Source organism: Hirundo rustica, chromosome 20, assembly GCF_015227805.2.
Source record: "Hirundo rustica isolate bHirRus1 chromosome 20, bHirRus1.pri.v3, whole genome shotgun sequence".
Taxonomy (NCBI): domain Eukaryota; kingdom Metazoa; phylum Chordata; class Aves; order Passeriformes; family Hirundinidae; genus Hirundo; species Hirundo rustica.
This window is the reverse complement of record NC_053469.1, coordinates 4,240,964-4,259,618: the sequence shown is the minus strand read 5'-3', so window position 1 is coordinate 4,259,618 and position 18,655 is coordinate 4,240,964. Positions and strand designations below refer to the sequence as shown.

Genomic DNA, 18,655 nt, shown 5'->3' with positions numbered 1-18,655 from the left:
TACCGTCACATTACTGCTCATGTTGGTAAGCAAGGGTTTATTTCCACTGCGAGCTGCAGAGGCAGAACATAATGAGGGCTATCACAGCTGGCTTTGAGCTTTGAACCCCCCAGTACCATCATGTCAGGGACACACAGCCCCTCCCCAAAACTGCTGCCACCTCATTTGCTCGGGACAGTTCAACAGAGGTGGGAGGAGGTACAATTTACACTCTGAAGGGAGCTGCAAGGAGGCATAAATTACTCAAGCACAAGCTACCTAAGATTCACTTAAAATTCACTCTGAATTTGGCACCAGAAATGTAGGAGATAATCAAGTTTTCCTTTTTGAGATCTTGTGTATCTGAAACCTGCTGTGTTTAATTTTTGCAGTCACAACAATGCTCATTCATAAATATTTCCTAATGTTTGATCCTATTAGTATGTACAGCGCGGTGTTTGATTAATGGACTAGAACAATGCGATCAAATATATTTTGGGCTCCAGAATACCACTTTGTAATGCCTAATATTTGATGAGATATTACAGATAGGCTTGTCTTCTGACTAGAAGCGATTGCACTTGAATTCTGAGAAATGCAGATACAGATCTTGGATAAGATCTGAATTTCAAGCGAGTCCTAATTACACGGCACACTGGACCAAAGCTCAAGTTCTGCACATTTCCAGCGCTGGATTCTTCACAGCTCAGATGCAAATGTTGTTTCTTAGCCCACTCTCTCAGGAATTCATAACATATTCATCAACTTGTAGTACCTAAGAGCCCTGTCCGACTGTATTTGGAAGACCTTAATTTGACTCCGGTAGGAGTTTAACAATATTAATAACTAATATTAAACTGGATTCCTAACGGGGATGCCGGGACAATACTCTTTGATTCACTGCATTAATCTGGCGCAATTGTGTTTATATCAGCCTCGTTCATCCCATCTGAGCTCAGTGCCATCTTGGCATGAATATGAAATATGCAAATCTGGGGGATACACGTTAATAGTGGGTCCATCTGCTTGGATCTTTTATTAAAGGGAAGTGTGAATGCAGTTGCCATGCAATACACTCTTACACACAAAGACCACGAGTTACGAAAACAAGAGAAAACATCTCGTGCTTTGGCCTTATTGGTATTTCACATTCGTCGTTTCTGCGCCTGGTTTTCGTTTTAATTTGGAAGTTTTCCCCAAAACGAAATTTGAGTGAAAAAGCTCAACAGTTAGCAATGACTGCGCGTATCCACGCACGCACATCTCTTCCTCTCTAGTGACAGACAGGATATTGCTTTTCCACTGCATATGAAATTAATACCAGAAGCACAAGAAAAAAACATGTAAATGCCAACCCTTAAAGCCTGATCCGGATCTCACTTCTACTGCTTAAGACATATATAACATCGAGGAAAACTAGTTGTTGGAGTGAAAAAGAGGGTAATCCAGAGCTGGCTTGGGAGAGCCAAGCCCAAACATGAGCTCAGCCTTGGCTATGGAGTCACAGCCCAGTGCCTCCACAGGATATGGATGAGCTGCTGCGTTCTGCTATCCCACTTTCTCTGTAATAAAGAACTCTCTCAACTCCATCCAAAAGGAAAAAGCTCCTATGGCTCATTGTTTCCGTGCACCGCCGTGTCCTTAGCTTGTCTCCCTTGGGTGTGTGCCGTTCCATGCTAATGGTTTGGGGGGTTGTGCTGTGATTCATTTAACAGCTGGTAGGTCAAACCTCCGTGCCCCAGATACGCAAGTGCTGATCTGCTTGTGGAGGGGAGAAGGTGCCCTGATGACATAAAGTCAAAGTATTCACCTTGCTGAGCGTTCCTAATCCAGGAACGGCCCTTCGTGCGCCACCCTGCAGAAATGGAGAGCTCCTGGCACCGCCCGTGGTTCTGAGCCTCACACTCATCCCGGCAGGCTGGATTGAGCAATCATTTTATTCAAGGACACTGGGATCTGAAGTACAAAGGGGCCTATATTCTCCTCCTTGATTCACAGATATTTGAGTGGGCAGCAGAGTAAGCAAGACGAGTTTTTTCCATATCTTCAATATGCAAATAGATGAGTGAGCTCAGCTCTCTATTCATTGCTTCCAACATACATGACACAGATGATGCTGTTCCCATTGTCACGCTAAAACTGGGGGCTTGATGACAAGAAATCCACTGAGCTTCCATCTGCACAGGGCTGAGATGGTGGTTGGGTAGGGAAAGTCACTGCATTGGATTATGTCAGCTCTACTGTCTGCATCCACAATTTATTAGCTGTGCCTGGGATCTGAGAAGGCAGGAGAAATCACAGTTACTCCTGCGTGATCAGCTCTTGGTGCCACCTGGGGAGGGCCTCATTTGTCACCACCCAGGACTGGCACCTTTCTCTCTAGCAGGGGCACAGGGGCTGTGATCTGGGAGCCAGCAAAACGACTGAAGGGAGCGTTCAACCAGCACGTGACCCAAGGAAAAAGTTAAATGTTGAGATTTATTACATATGTACTTCTTAATGGCATCTTAGCATAACTGGGTCAATTATCTGGGAATCGGCACGTGTGTGCCTGGGAGGGGGAACATGTGCACGGGTCTGCCGGTTCTGTGCTGCTGAACACATCACCTGCTTGGGAGAGAATGAATGTGTTTATCCCAGTGCTAAGGAAAGGGGGGAAAAAAAGAACAAGTCAACCTTCCACAGCGAGCTGATTATGAATTTCCCACATCAAATTGTCAGCATTTATTCAATTACCTCACTCACTACAAGCGTGTTCTTCAGCCACTAACCTAAAACCCCGCCCTGCTGCTGTCAGCTCCTTTAGAAGTGACACGCTCCTTCCTCAGGTTAAAAAGCTTTTGTGGGAGGCATTTCCTCCCAGGACAGGGCTCGGGGCTGCTGTGCCCTGGGAAGGGAGCTCCTCTCCCTCTGCTGCCCTCCTTGAGCACAGGAATCCACCCAGGGATTGAGGTGAATCCTCCATGGGGTAGCAGGAGTTGTTTTTAAAGCCAGACACTCTCTGAGGCAGGAATTAGAGGAATTCACAGGGCTCAGCCAAGGATACAGAGGAGATCCCCCGAGCCAAAACTGTATATTCTCCAAACACTTCCACTTTAATAGTAAGTTACAAGGAAAGTTCCCCTTCTGAGGGGTTGTTAATTATAGATCCCTCCTTTAAACAGTCCTCCTGTTTTTATCCATGCTTACACCCCCACAGCTGGCGAAGACGAGGAAAGCTCTACCTTCCCCAAAAAATCAAACACATCCGAAATGCTTCCTGAGCTGATTCACTTGGCTGGGCTCCTATTTGATATATGAAACAAAAGACAAGGCAGCAGAAAGCAACATATTTTCCCTGTGTCAAGGTGAAGCACTCCCCATCACCCAGCCCATCTCTGCTGGGGTTAATGCACATCAATAATATTTAAATGATCAAAGTTTTTCAGCAGAGACAGTGATGGGGGTTTTTTTGGTTTTTTTTTCTGACTTGTCATGCTTGTTTTCCTTAAAGAGGCAATGACCTGCTGTAGTCAAGGCTCGCAGTTTGGCACGCAGGAGCGTTTTGAGAAGCGTTATCTCCCGAACAGAGCAGCAGCCTCATGTTTCCCTGCACAACAACCTTTCTTAGCCTAAAATGCTTTGCATCCCATTTCCTTGATCTGGCTAAGTGCTTGCATGCTGAAAATCCCACCCTCCCTCCAGCTGTCCTTCTGGCAGGAAAGAGACAGCATCTCCTCTCTGGAGAGTACAGTCACTGCTCCTTTTGGTTATCTAATCAGGGAGGGCAAAATTCACTCAGGGCCCTGTGAAACCGGCTGAGCTGCAGAAAATGCATCCCGAGGTCTTGTGCGGAGGGTGGGAGGAGGCAGCCGGGGAAGCCTCCCCTCCCAGAGCAGATGCTCTCTGCCATTTCCCCAGTAGCTTTCACAAAGGAAGAAAAATGTGGAGTACTCCAGGGACTGGAGCGTTCGGCTCTTCCCTCTCCTGCTCCCCGGGTGTGTGTGTGCCTCGGAGCAGGGCAGGGTCTGCCCCGAGGCCAGAGCAGCCTGGGCAGGAGGGCAAGGAAATAAATATCCCCCCACCCACCCTCCCGGTGCCAGAGCTGGCTGGTGCTCAGTTTTCTCAGGGTTTGTGTGGGTTTTCCAGCATTTCTCATAACTAGAAAATATTATGCCTCTCTGCCTTCTAAAACTCCGTGATTTTGTCTTTGCACCAAGCGCGAGGCACTGCGAAGCACTGATCAAGCTGGGAGCTTTCTTCGCATTCAGCTTGCTGAGAACAAAAGGGCAGTACAAGGGTGGTGAGATGAGACAAATCCCCCTGGAGGGGTGAGGTTCAAGCAGCCTTCACCTGCATCATCTGTAACATTCCAAACAAAAGCATCTTTAGGTCCCTTCCTCCCTTTTCCTGGCAGACTTCTCCCCAGAGGTCCTGGTGGGCTGGAGAAAGCCACCACTGGAACTAGGTTTGGGTAGAGCTGTGCTTGGCAGGAATCACCCCTCACAAAGGGGTCACTCACCTGCTCCTGGGCTCGGAGCACATTTCCAAGCCATGTGTTCCCACCAAGTGAAATTCTTTCTCACTTGCAGGAGGTACTTTGACATCCTTGGCCTCACACTGAGAGATAAGGAGCGTAAAAAAGGATGTATGGCTGTTATGGGGGATACAGCAATACGTTTCCTCAAATGAAATATCCTTTCTAAGCCTGGCTGTAATTCTGGCAGTGATCTCAGATCGCTCTCAGCGGGCTCAGCTCAGCTGAGGCGTTAGCGAGCGCATCGCCATGGCCAGCGGGGACTGCGAGGTGTCACGTTTACCTTCTGTTGTTTCAGTACATCCCCTACCACCCCCAGTCGGGAAGACACTTCCCTCTTCTTCCACTCATGTCAAAAGCAGCATTTGCCATTTAGATTTAGGGAGCCAGATATAGCCCTGGTATAAAAAGGTGAGAGCCCGCATATGTCAATAGAATTACACCTGATTTTAATGGGCTTACATTTGGCCCTTGAGCCCTGGGGATCCCTCTGGGGGCAGAGGCTGTATTAAATATTAAGGGCCTTATTCTCCACGCCTGCTTACGCTGGAGTAATTAAATCTCTGTGCAGACCCATTGATTTTCAACCGCGTTCTCCTCGTGTGAGGAGGCAGCGCTCGGCACGAGGGAGGGAGCAGAGATGTCCCCTCGAGGGAAAACACATCCATTTTTCCTCCCCACAGACATTCCATCCAGAAGGAAGCTATACCCAGCATTAAGTACTTGCGAAACGTGCTTGGGCAAAAGGATGCAAATGGTCTAAAATGAAACAATGACTCCAAGCCTTCCCCATTGCCGCCAGCCTGTGACAGCTCCGCCGCTCCCTTCAGGCTCCCGGTGCGAGTGCCACCGACAATCCCTCTCCTTCCCAGCATCAGCACCTTGGCAGGCAGACCTGCGAGGAGCTGGGTGATTTCCCACGCTCCAAGGCTGCTCCTGGATCTCCTGAATCGCTGCGTGACCTGGGACAAGCCCCACGGCTGTTGCCGGCCCCTCCGCGGGGGTCACACTCTGATTAATTCCGATGCTTTTCCTGGAGCTAGCGCCTTTTACCTGTGTCTATACCAGTGTTGCTGCCAGCTTGTGATCTTTTGAGCTTGCAGGGCTGTGAAAAACGACTTTGGTTTTTCCTTAAATGCCACGGAGTTTCGAAGTGTGACGACTCACACTGTGCTGTTATTCTTTCCAATTGAAACCTAATGATGCGTGCATATCACTTAACTCTGATGTCAATAATCAGCACACCACTTGGTCTTTGCCGTGGCTATTAGAGGGAATGAAAATGAAATACCAACTCCTTTTTATCCTGTTACTGTACCATAATAACTAATAAAGAAGTAATAAGGGAGACGTGGGGAATTTCCAGGGGAGTCATTACTACAGAGCAGACCTAAAGGCACAAAGTGAAATCCAGGAATATTAGCCAGCCCTGGATTCCCAGCCAGTGCTTCTCACTTTAAGCTATACTGCTGCTGTAAAATAAGTGTTTACAGGAGAAGTTACCATGTGGAAAGTATCAGACCGTGTCCTGGAGTGGAAACTGAGCCAGAATCAAAGACATCCTTGCAGGTAAAGACCACCCTGTGCATCAGCGTTGTGTTTAGGCTGGGCCACAGACAAGACACAATGCCGGCATTTCATAAATCTCACTTATGCTCCAGAATATGGGAAACGTTTCCCAGAAGAGCTCTAAATCACCTCAGTCTGGTTGCAGGATGAATCTTGTGTTTTCCAGGGACTCCTATAGGGGAGAGGCCACCCAGAGACCTCAGGGCAACGGGTCAAAGGAAACCATACAACAAAATACCGAGTGCACGGGGTTCAAACCACGTGTCAGATGGACAATGCATTTTCTGGCTTAGAAATTACAGAATTCTTGGTTAGGAAGGAGCAGTCATTTTTTGGTGGTTGTATACGTAGGAGCCGGTGGTGATTCTTTGGTTTTCCTGCCCATAAACGAACTGTCGTTTATCCATGGACTGTCATTTATCCACGTGTCAAAAACCTGTCGCTGCTCAGGAGTTCTGCCTTCAGCAGCTGCCTGGTGCAGGGAAAACTTGGACCTTTACCTGCCACAGTTTTATCCGCCTTGTCCACAGCTGGAGCCTCCTCTGTCCCTCAGCGTGGACACCACAGAGTTGACCCAAACAACCCCAGCTGCTTCTCCAGCCCGGTGCTGGAAGGTGCTGTCACACCTTACAGCCCAACATGTTCACCCCCCACCTTTCCAAAGCAAAACCTGCTCCGGTTAAATCTCACAGCACATTCCCACCAGTACCAAGCATTTCCCAGCCATCTGATTTCCCCATCTCCGAGTTCCTGCTTTGTTTATCCTATTAATTCCAACCACCCCCTCTTCCCCCAACACACACGCACGCAGCCTCATTTACAGCATCTTCGCCAGCAGAAGCCTCCCCAAAATATTCAGGGCACACCAAGCGAGGACTTACACGTGTGGGGAAACCCTCGTGACTGGAGATTTTTATTTTTTTTTTTCCTCTCTCGAGCAAACATGAGCTCATGATTTTTTTTTTTTTTTTTTTTTTTTTTTTTTAAGCTCTTAAAGGAAAAAAAAAATAAAGGAGAAGCCCCGGGGAGCGGCATTCCCGGCTGCCGTTATCCAACCGGGGGCACCGGGACGGCGCGGATGCTGCACCGGGAGCCGCGGGGCCGCCGGGGCTGAAGGCTCCCGATCGCATCCTCCTCTTCCTCGGGTGGTTTCCCCTCCCTCCTCCTCCTCCTCCCCCCCCCCCCCCGCATTTCCTCCTGCACCTTTAAGAAGCCCATTGCCGCCGGTGGGATGGTGTGTGCTAAAGCTGCACAGAGGAAGTTACGCAGCCGGGATCAGGCACGGAGATAAAAGCTCCGATTGTGATTGAAAGTGAGAGCAAAAGGGATTTCAGCCTCGGCATTAACTTGCGAGGGGAGCCGGGATTGCACAAAGCTCCCCCGGCCATCTGCCCTTGGGGGCCGGCGGCGCAGCGCCCGCCCGCCGCTCCGGGCTGGGCAGGGCAGGGCTGGGCTGGGCAGGGCTGGGGGGAGTGTTTTTGGGGGTTCCCCCGGCCCCGAAGTTGGCAGCTCCGCCGGGAGCCCCGCGCCGCAGAGCTCCCTGCCGGTAAGGACCCGCAGCGCCGGGGATGGGGGGAAAGCGGGGCCGGAGGGGGGGCGGCCAGCGCCGGCATCTGCCCCAGCCCCGCACGCTGCGCGTCCCCCCGCGCCTCCCAAGTTGTTGCCACGCTTTCCTGGGGTGTCCCGCTCTCTGTTCCCCCCCAGCTCGCTCCCCGGAACGTCCCCGTCTCCCCGCCGCGGGATATTGGGTTTATTTTCCCATTTCGGAGTTTGGGATGCCGGGGGTCTCCCCCAGCCCAGGGCGCTGGCTCCCCCGGCCCCGCCGGTTCCCTCCCCAGTCCGTGCAGCTTTCCTCCCCCCCGCAAAGTCCTTTGGTGGAAAAGAAACCGGGGAGGATGGGGAGGAGCGGGAGCGGCATCGGGTTTTGCCGGGAACCGCGAATCCATCGGGGAGAGCGGCGGGATGCGAGCGGCATTGCCGCGTTCTCAGCCGGGAGCCGCGCAGCGTTATCGCGGGGTTCGGGCTCCCGGGCCCCCGAGGGTGCCCCCAAATTCTCTGTCCCGGCTCGGGAAAGGGATGGTCAGCGTGGGAAAGAGGAGAACGACCCCCGCTCCAAGAGCGCGGGGGGGAGAGCGGAGAGTTCATGGGGAGAGCAACACTTCTGAGAGAAAATTAAAAACTCCTTCATTGAGTTTACTTTCTGCTCTTAATCCGAGAGCAGCTCAGTTGTTGCTCAGCGTTGTCCCTTTATTTCAATAGGGTGTTAATCCAATAATAAGAAAAAAAACCCCGGAGCCAGCTAAGTCAAGACACAATCTAATTTTGTGTTTTCAATACTCCGGCTATCAGTCCCCAGTGAGTGCTGAGTACTCTTCAAAGAGAACAAAGAGCATTGATTCTATTTGTTCCCATGAACTGCAGTTTCTTAATAATATCAGGTGAAGATTTATTTTCTAAGAACCAAACCAAACCAAGCAGGGTGCAGCCTTTAATTTGGGGAGCCTCTCTGCCCCGTTTGCAGTGCGTTGGCTCATTCCGGAGCAACACTCCAACTATTTCTGCAAAGGGACTGGACTTGCTAAGTGAGTGTTGAGCCACAGACTTCACCCCAAACCCGCTTGCCTGGCTGATGGACTGACAGTAAATGCATTTTTTTTCCCAGCAAATTTTCATTTCCCTGGGAATCTGTGACATTTAGCCAGCATAACAAGACACTAATAGATATTATAGATCCTTTCTACCTGGGTTTTTCCCTGACAGCCATTCAAGTGCAAGATATAATTGTTGAGGCTGTGAAAATAGATCCATAAACTTAACAGCGCTGGAGTCCTCATTAAAACTACCCTGCTTGTTTTCTACACAATACCGGAGTCTCTCACTCTCCGCTGTTATCAGGCACCTGGCAGTGACCGGTTTGATGTAATAATTAGGAACTGACTTGTTATAACTGAAAAGACAGCTCTGATGTAAGTAGGACTTATAAACACTGTGTCACAGTGGCTTATTATTTTTACTACATTTACTCATAATATAAAAATAGCAGCCAGTCTATTCTTTTTCTGGGAGTTTATTCAGGTCCAACGCAGCTATAACAGGCTCTTCGTTGAGAGCTGGCAATGAAACATGAGAGACAGCTTCTCTTTTCTGAACTCATTCATCTCAATCAGCAATCTTTGGAGCAGAAAGGGGGGAAAGGGAGATGGTAGCAGAGCGCTGTGAAGCCCCCTAACACGGATCAATGCATCTGTTAACCCGGAGTTTCTGAGCTTTAGTAACTGAGCTTCATGAGAAAGCAAATGCTAAAGCATGCTGTTGAAGCAGATGTGCCTCAATTGTGAAAGAAAAGTTGGGGAAAGAAATAGGAAGGGAATTATCCAAAGGTAAATTTCTGCGCTGGCTATGTGACTCCCACCTGCTCGGATGAGATCTCCCTCCTGAATCTAATACTGAGGCAGGGTTTGACTCTTTCCCCCTCCCCGCTTCAGTTCTTTGTCATTTTGTTTTGTAATTACTTACAATTTTTATAGCTCTACTGGAAAGACAACAAAATTGCAGAAATGTTGTTCTAACCTGAAATGAATACTGGGAAGGTCATTGCTCTTTGTATTAGGTGAACCTAAATGTTATTAGGACTTTAAATTGTTTTTTATTAAATGTTATTGTTCAGATAAATCATATGTGGGGATGCTGGACAATGTATCTGTCTCCCCAGCTGTCTTATTTATTTGCTTATCTTTTTAGGACTATCAATTTGTCTGTCTACCCCTACTCTGTCTGCATATTTCCCATTTTCTAATGACCCATAGCTGCTTCTTGATGTTATTTGAAGACCCATTAGAGCTCCTGTTGTCCAGCTGCTGTTGCAAAGCAGATACCTTAAATTGGGCAGCGCTCCTTCGCTTCTCCCAGACAGCAGAGAAGCCATAAGCATCTTACTATGGATTGCTTTTTATTAAAGTTGTATATCTCCCTGTTACAAAAACCTGTCTGGTGGCTTGGCAAGCCCAGCTGAGGGCTCTGCCTCCTGAGGGACCCCTGTTCTTCTTCTTGCTCCAACTGTCCCCCCTTGCTCCCACCTAATTTGTCCTCCAATTTCTTGCAGGTCCCTCCTGCTGATGAGCTCTGCCTTTGCCCTGACCATGAAAGAGAGAGGAGATCTCAGGTAGCCCCATGGCTTGCAGCTGAAGGCTTTGGGAACTTGGTGCTCCGTTGCCAAAAGGCAGAATTGGACAGGAATCCTCGCCACCACCACCACGGGACACAGCGGGAGAAGCCAAGGCCAGCCCTGCCCCAGTCACCCCAGTGACCACCCAGCACCTGCTGGGACCACCACGGGTCTGGGCACAACCATCCCTTGGGAGGAAGGAATTTTAGCTCCAAGCAGTCTCTCTTGTCAGAGTCGTACTGATGACCAGATGCTCTCTTTATTTTATGTGCTAATGTTCAAACACCCCAATAATTAAGGCAGACACAGTTTAAGGCACTTCCCACAGCGACGCATTCGGAGCAGAAGGCTGAGGAAAACCTGATCCAGCACCATCTCACCGTCTCTCCAATTTACTCCTATCAAATTTCATCAGCAGCTCAGAACTTGATCTTTGTATTGATTGACTGGAGTCACCTCTAGATATTTTCATGCTGATTGGAAGACCTTTCGTGCAATAAAAGGGGGAAAAATGAGGTTAAGGAAGACTTTTGACCACTGATCAGCAACTCCGGCCAAAACTTTCCCAATCAAGTGAATTGCAAAGTTGGCTTCTGTTGCCCGGAGGAACTTTCCACATCCAGACACAGAGCGGGCTCATCCCTGTTACTGTCTGGATCTCCTTCGACTGGAGCATTTTTAGATGAGGAGTTTCCATGCTGATCCCGAGAGCCACCCCTAGCCCAGTAGCCGCCTTCCTGGGGACTCTCGGCGCTGCCCTCGCCCAGGGATCCCGCGCTTGGCCGCAGCTGCCATGCTCTACCTGGCTGCTCTCCTCGTGCACTGCGTGCCCCTGGCCATGGCACAGTATGACATTTGCAAGTCCTGGGTGACCACGGACGATGGCCCGTCCTGGGAGTTTTACGCTTGCCAGCCCAAGGCCATGCGGATGAAGGATTACGTGACCGTGCGCGTGGACCCGGCAGGAATCACTTGCGGGGACCCTCCGGAGAGGTTCTGCACCCACGTAAGTGTTTCCCCTCCTTATTTGCTGGCTTAGAACAAACTCTGCAGGTGGCTGGAGGCAGTGCCCAGCCCTGGTGCCACTGTAAGGACGTTCTGGGTCAGGGTGGCCACGGCGGCCGCTGCCCGGAGCTCTCAGATTGCCGAGCGGGGAGAAGGCGCCGTGCCCGTCCCGGTGCTGTGCCGCTCCTGCAGCAGGGATGGGGCTGGCGTGCCGAGGGGAGGGCGAGGAGGAGCCAGGGAGGGCTGAGCAAGTCCTGGGTGAGGTCTGGATTTTGGAAAAGCTCTGCTGCCACAAGCACACAACCTGAGCTGCTCCTCTACTCGCTGGAGTGTGGGGTGTGCTCGCCAGCCCCGTCCCAAAGGGCTGCTCCAGCACCGCTGGGATTTTATAGGATGTGGGGAGATGGTCTCAGTTCGAGGCAGTGAAGGTGGTTTGGCCCCTGCACACCCACAGCTCTGGCATTTGGTCTGACAGCCGCAAATTTCACTAAAACCCCTGAAAATGTGGTTCTCCCTCTCTTCCATCCTCCACAAGAAAGGGTTCTGTGGACAGACATTTGCCCTTGTAGTTAAAATCTTTAACTTATTTTCTCTTAAATATTAATCATCGCATTTCATTCCGTGCACCACAAAGCTCAGCAGGAGCATTTGATATATAATTCACAAGGCTTTACATTGTTAAAGAGTTCAGGGGTCAAAACAAAGAGCAAAAAGAGTAATGCCCCCTCCCAAAGGTCCCCCAGGAGTGGTCCAGGCACACATTTAAGGGACAGACACCAAGCCAGCCCATGCTGGCAGGGTTTCCACTGGGCTGAGCACTGGACAAGGAGTGTCTTCTGAAAGAGCATATTATTTTTTAATTAAAATGAGAAGGGGAGTTCTCCCTCTCCCTCCCAGTGCAGGGAGTCCCATTTTCTATTGCCAGTGCTACGCCATGTCTGAGTTTGCCAGGAAAATCCCCTGAGGAACAACCCTGGGCCCAGCCAGTATCAGGGCACCTCTTGAAAACACAAGAGAAAAATGCTCCTTCAACACCAAGGAATGCCAAGCATTTATGACCATCAGAGCATGCTGCCAGTAGTTACCCAGTTCCCTCCAGCCTAAGGGCTCTCATTAGTACCAGGGAAGACATTTCCACTAATTCCAGATAAATAGCAGCTTTTCCTTTTAAAAGATCGTTTGAAAAGAAAGATTAAGTCCAAGGTTGCAAATAAAACCGTTTAACTATTGATGGGTCAGTCTGTATTTCCATTTATCTGACTGGCTGCAGAAGGATTAAAAGGAGAACACCAGATTGCTTCCCACTACACTCACTGCAGTTCTTTGCAAACCCTCTCTGGTTAAAGATGCTCCAGACTTCAGCTCCACTGACCTCCGAGGAAGCAAAAGACACAAACTGCAATCAGCTCTCTGCATCTCTCGATTCAGTCAATACTGAGCTGAAATCTTTCTATTCTGGGCACCGGCAGTATTTCCTTGTAGCGTACGCCTGCCATGTGCTGTAACACTTGCAAACACCGTGTACAGCCGTGAATGAGAGCTACACAAATGCAAAACATGGATTTGCCTTCCTGTCCCTGCCTCACCCCAGCCTGGCCCAGCTCTCGCCTCCCGAAACAGAAACCAGCGCTCACGGCAATGTCCCTGAGCAATTCCCCGGTGAAGAATCAAGCTAAGAACAGGAATAATACATGGTGAGGAATTTTTTTAGATTTTTTTGGGGGATGTGTTTGTGAAATACCACTGTATTCGTGGCCCTTTCTCCCCCATCTTACACCAGCGCTGTCCTCTCCAGAGGACAAAAGAGTTACAAAAACGAAGCAGAGGAGGAGCAGCCCTGCTGAGGTGAGCAAAGAGCCCACCCAGCACCCAGAGTGGCTGCAGGAGAGATCCAGGCTCCAACCCAGCCCTAGGACTGGAGTGGTGTGGGCTGGGAGGCCATCAAGCTCAATTTTCACAGGCTCTGTCACCGAGAGTGACACGTGGCCACTTACTGCTGAGCATCCCCTTCTGGTCAGTGGGAAGTGGACTCAGCAAGAATTGGCCCTTCCATCGCCGGCGCTGGGCGGTGACTTGACACCTATCGACGTGCAGGGAGAGGGAGCGGAGCCCGCAGAGGATGTGAGCCGAGTTCTGCTCCCCCCGCGCTAAGGAAGCGCTGGACAAAAATCGATGTCTCTGCCCACGGATCGTTACAGCCTCAGCTCGCACAGAGCCAGGGCAGCTCCTCGCTGCCAACCCGCCCAGGTGCCTTTGGGTGTCCTGTTATCCTTTCTCTTCAGGTTTTAATTATTTCCTTGTAACAGGTGGGTTCTCATAGGAGCCCCGGCTCTCCAGCAGAGAAGTTCTTACGGCGACTGTATTGCTTTCTTAGGTGTCTTTCAAAGCAGCAGGGGACTGTCCGTGCAGTTAAACTCGCCTTACTCAGAATTAAGCGCAGCCCAGCGGGGCTCCTGCCCTGCTCAGACAGTTGCAATCAGAACTGGAGACGCACAAACGCCCCTCCACGCTGAAGGCAGCCAGGCAGGAAGGAGCTGCACCGCATCCCTGTGCAGGGCAGGCCAGGAGCAGAGTCCTGGTGACAGTCAGGACCTTGTCAGACAGCGAGCGTGTGCTGCCAGGCGGCACAGCCCACGGGATCACGCACTGCCCTGCCACAGCACCAGCAGTGCTCGCAAGAATTCTGCACCAGGAGGCTTCAAGAGATGGCAGGAATTATTTGGAGGACCGTCCTTTGTGTTTTATAGCAATTCTGGTCACATCTGGCTGCTTCCTTCTGATTGGGAAGCGTTTTGCCGCTTATTAAAGTCAGGGGTTTTGCTTTTTTCACAGTTTCTGAACCTGTTCCTGTTCATGTCAATGCCTTCCTGGCAGGGTCACCTGAAAAATGGATTGTACTTTGCCTCCTGGCAGGGCAGGGGGAGTGGTGAGAGCAGGAAGACAGATGGATAAGTAAATAAAAGCCTGAATGAAACTGAAAGTGGGACTGAAGACTAATAGGGAACAGATCTTTTAAACCAAGGATGTCGAGGGAGGGGTGAGGCTTCAAAGATCACAGGCAGGGCACGGCAGGGAGCAGCTGAAGGTGGGTTTCTGAGGAGAGGGGTTTGCAGGGCAGACCCAGCTGGGAAATGGCCAAGATGCACATGGGGCAGAGGGGAGATGTGCTGCTCCTTCACCTTCCCACCCTCCTGGGCAGCAGGAGGAGGAGGAAGGTGGCACAGCTGGCAGGCTGCTCCCAGGTGTTGAGATGCTCTGAAGCGTTTCTCTGATACCGAGCAGGGACCTTTGGGAGTTCCACTTTCAAGTGTCAGCGTTTTGCACACAGGATAAAAATTCCCCAGGTTTGGTGGGGAATTCACACGTGGGGAGCAAGCAACCACCACAGCCCAGTCCCAGCTCCTGGCAGCTCGAGGGGTTTCCAAATCACTCCAGCAGAAACAAGGAGAGGTGTCCGTAACAGAGGGTCATTATGGGATGGTTTTGCTGCTCCTTGGCATCCCAGTGAGAGCACAGGGAGCCCACCCTGCTGCAGGAATGGGAGCCTTTCCCCCTGCCCAGAGGTGTCCAGACAGTATTTCTTGTTCTGACAAGACTCTTTGATGCAGGGCCGAGCTCTCAGCCCATATTGATGGGTCAGGGGTATTTTTCTTTGGCGTCAGCATTGTTTCATCAGCTAATAGACCTTGTTGACTTTGGCACGGGTACATGAAAGGAAAAGGCTTTATTTATTCATTACACACGCAGCCAAATTGGATGTTTAGTTTAATTCTTAGCTAAACTTTTCTGAATGGCATGTGGTTATAAGGCTTGTACTGAAGGACTGTTTCTCCTGTGGACTGGGTGCTAAAATTGGAAAAAGCAGACAAACCTTTGGGCTAAGAAACCCTTTTCCCTGCATTTTTAGCCCACCTATATCTTCGTACACCTGTTTAGGTGCAAACAAGGGATTATGGGTTTAGGGATGATTAAAAGCCAAAAGTTTTTTTAAAAAGAAGGGAAAAGCCAAAGTCTTTAAAGTAAGAAAGGGGAAAAAAATTACTTCAGCAATGCTCCTCCAAAAGCATTTTTAAAGATGCAACATGTTCTGGTGGTTAAAGGATGCATTCATCCCTTCTGGTAGCCTGAGCAGAGACCCACAGCCCTTTCCTGGCCCACCAGAGTTCTGCCTCGCTTTGAGTAGAACCAGGGGGCAAAGCACGAGGTGTTCTCAACCTTTCGACTGCCCTAGAGTTCAAGGACATCCTTTGGGCTAAGCAGAGCCTGTATACAAGTCCAATGGAAAATCCTTTCCAAGAAAAGCCGATATTCTCCCTCCTCCTTGAATAAACCAGCACTACCCACTGCTGCTTGCAAACCCACCCTTGGCCGTAGCAGAGGGAGCTGGAACTCCCCTTTGCCCTGGAACCCATACGGCCTGGGGACGATCACTTTGCCTTTATGCCAAAATCCAGCAGCTCAGGAAATTCACTCTCTGCTGTCGGATCACCTGTGACACCCCTGGCAGCGCTGTAGGGATGGAAAGACTGGACTTTGTTTTCACAGCTGCAAAGTGCTAACAGCCCCTCTCCCCCACTCAAAGCCTCCAGTCCTTAAATTAACACCTGGACAATGCTCCCCTTTCCTTTGAGGAAAGCCTGGAAAAGACAACTTACTGCCGGGAAAGTTTCCCAATCCAGCCCTCGCACCCGTTGTGGCGCTGCTTTTGAGTGTGGGAGAAAGAGCTGGAGCCTTGTGGTTCTGTTCCCACCCTTAATCACTCCCCAGCACCAGGGTTGCTGCAGAGGACACTGTTTGAAGTCAGGATCAGTGCCTCCTTGCCCTTGGGGCCAGACCCTTGGGCTGTACGTTATTAGCTGCTCAGCGAATTGCACACTGCTCTTCTCCTGCCACTGAGGCTCCTCGAGAGTGCAGCAGGATCTCGGTGTTTTAAAAGGAAAGGCTTCATGGAAAAAAAAAAAAAAAAAAAGAAAGGAGACAATTCAGCTTCAAATTAGAGAGTGCTGAGCAAACGGGATTTTCCCTCAACAGCCTGTAACAATTTCCTTAAATGCCCAGTTCGGGATTCATCTTGTTGTAAAGTGGGATGCTGCTCCACTAACAAGGATCATTTCCACTTGCTGATGGAAGAGTGATAAAAATGAAGCTGTCAAGTAGATTTAATTGGTACAGTGAGCAGAAAGTTTTCCCCTGCCTTGAAGGTGTTCAGGAAGAGTAGAGTACTTTTAAGGAAAGCTTTGCTCTTCAAAGGGAACAGTGTCCAGATGGGAAAAACAGAAGAGAAAGGACAGAAGACTTGCTGGGAAGTGTGGCCAGAGCTGGGAGAGCAGTTCTTACAGCAGCCCTTATACTCATACAGCAGCTCCAGGTACCACAGCTTTCCATAGAAAACTTTTGAAGTCAAAGGATTCAGGGAAATCCTTTTCCTATTTATTTATATAAAAATCTGAATTGTGTTCTATAGCATAGATATGATTCTCCACTAAACTTTAAAAGGATTTCTCCCTACAGAAAATCCCGCCTGAGTGGGAAGGAGTCTCTCCTACCACACTCTGGTTTCCCTGAGTGAAAGTCCAGTTCTAACCTTAGTTTCAGATCCCAAAACACCCTTTTGCCATCAGCCCTTTGAGACGTGGAGCTCTGGCTGACCCAGTTACTCAGGCAGTTCGACACAGAGCGCAGGTTTCTGCGCTGGAAAACACCAAAGAGGATTTTTCCTCCCCAAACCGCACAGCACTGCTGGGTGACCATTCCGGAGATGCCTTTGGGGAGAAGCTACTGCCTGCAAAACCCCAGCAAACAGCAATTTGGAGTTCCAGCCTCCACCCCAGGCAGATGAGCCATCCCCTGCAGCCTCAGACGTGTCCCATGAGGTTCCCACCTGTGCCCCCTCTTCCAGGCAGAGCCACCAGCACAGCCAGAGGGGACAACTGCAGCCCTGACCCCGCTCCTGCCCTGCTCCACTGCCCCGTGCTTGCTCCAGTGTTTGGCACCAATGCCTCTGCACCTCTGCTCAGTGCTGCCCACAGCCAGGCTCAGGGGAACCTCAGCCTTTTGGCGCTGGGGTGGATTTCTGCAATGCTCAGCCCCACAGGAGGGGCCTGGCCGGGGCTGCTGGCCCAGGAGCTCAGCGCTGCAGAGTCAGCAGCCTGGGTCTCATCCCTGCTGGCTCCCATCCATGCAGGAGCCGCTCAGAGCAGCCTTCCCTCCGTGGAGCAGCTCCACGCTCGCTGCCAGCGCTTCGGCCAAGATGCTGCACACCCCGAGCAGTGGGTCTGTGCTGCCCCGGTGCTGAGCTCCACGGGGTGCTGCCACCACCGTGTCCGGCCCTGCCTCGGCACTTCCGTGTCCCAAAGGGGGAATTAGCACAGATTCAACTGGTTTCTACTCCAGCCAAAGGGCTTGTACCTCCCCATCTGCTGGCTGAGTCAGCTGCTCCAGCTCTGTAGTGCTGCCAGTCAGAGGTTTGGGGAGCCCTGTCTAAGGAGAGGATCCCTGTCGGGGTCTCAGGGACAGCCAGGACATGTTTTGGGCTGACACAATCCAAACCTCTGACGGGGCCCTGCTGAGTTGTTGCCCTGAAACAGAGCCTAAAGCAGCCAAATGCTTTGCACACAACAGCAAAGGCTTGATGCAGCAGACAGACACAGGAGCCCCGAGCAGAGGCTGGCGTGGGCGCAGGGGTGTCCATCACCCAGCTGTGCCCCCTCCACAGAGGCTCTGGGGAACATCTGCACCTCCATTTGAGGAGCACAGCAGAGCCTCCTCCACTCCCTCCCCTTTCCCACCCCCTCTGCATCCTGCCCTCCCCCATTCAAACTATCAGGGCCTCTCTTACCGAATAAATTATTAATAGCGGCGTAGCGAGCCTCTCTGCAAAGGCTGCAATGTATTGAGCTTACAAGGCGCACAAGCTTTTAGAGAGCAGGACACTTTTCCTACTTCCTAAGCATTTTCTTAGTCCTGAATCGATAATGCACTCGCAGCCCTGCACACAGGTCGCTGCTGCCGCGCTCCTGCTGCTCGGGGCTGCGGACACAAATACAGCTCTGTAGCAAGATGCAAGGGCTTAATAATCTGGCAGGGAAGGGATGGGGAGGAATCCAGGCAGCTCAATTTGTAAACAAGCTTCAGGGAAGCGCCCCGGGAAGTGCAAAGCTCGCAAGTCCCCGGTACAGAAAGTCCGAGTTTGGAGCTGAAAATCAGTCAATGGGATCAAAGCGCCGCGTTCTTGAGCGCGTGCCCGTGGCTGCCAGCTGAGGGGTGTGGGGTTGATCAGCCTCCCATCCCAGGCTCTGGGTCACCCCACAGCCCCCAGAGCCACAAGGGGAGGTTGAGGGGTGCAGGGAGGTGGGGGTGGAGGTGAGCCCAGGGCGGCAGCAGGGATGGGGTTAGAGCGGCTCACCGGGGGATTAGCACTT

General features: G+C 50.9%; 1 protein-coding gene and 1 long non-coding RNA gene across 2 annotated transcripts in view; one reads left to right on the top strand and one right to left on the bottom strand.

Moving 5' to 3' along the window:
- The window catches only part of LOC131378685 (uncharacterized), a 46,684-nt gene that overhangs the window by 18,929 nt on the left and 9,100 nt on the right, over positions 1-18,655 (bottom strand). The gene's annotated exons all lie outside the window — the stretch shown is intronic.
- NTNG2 (netrin G2) overlaps positions 7,279-18,655 on the top strand; it is a 47,092-nt gene continuing 35,715 nt past the window's right edge. The window contains 2 exon segments of the mRNA XM_040083119.2: positions 7,279-7,610; positions 10,167-11,235. Of these exon segments, the coding sequence (XP_039939053.1) occupies positions 11,023-11,235 (213 nt within the window). The 5' untranslated portion in view covers positions 7,279-7,610; positions 10,167-11,022.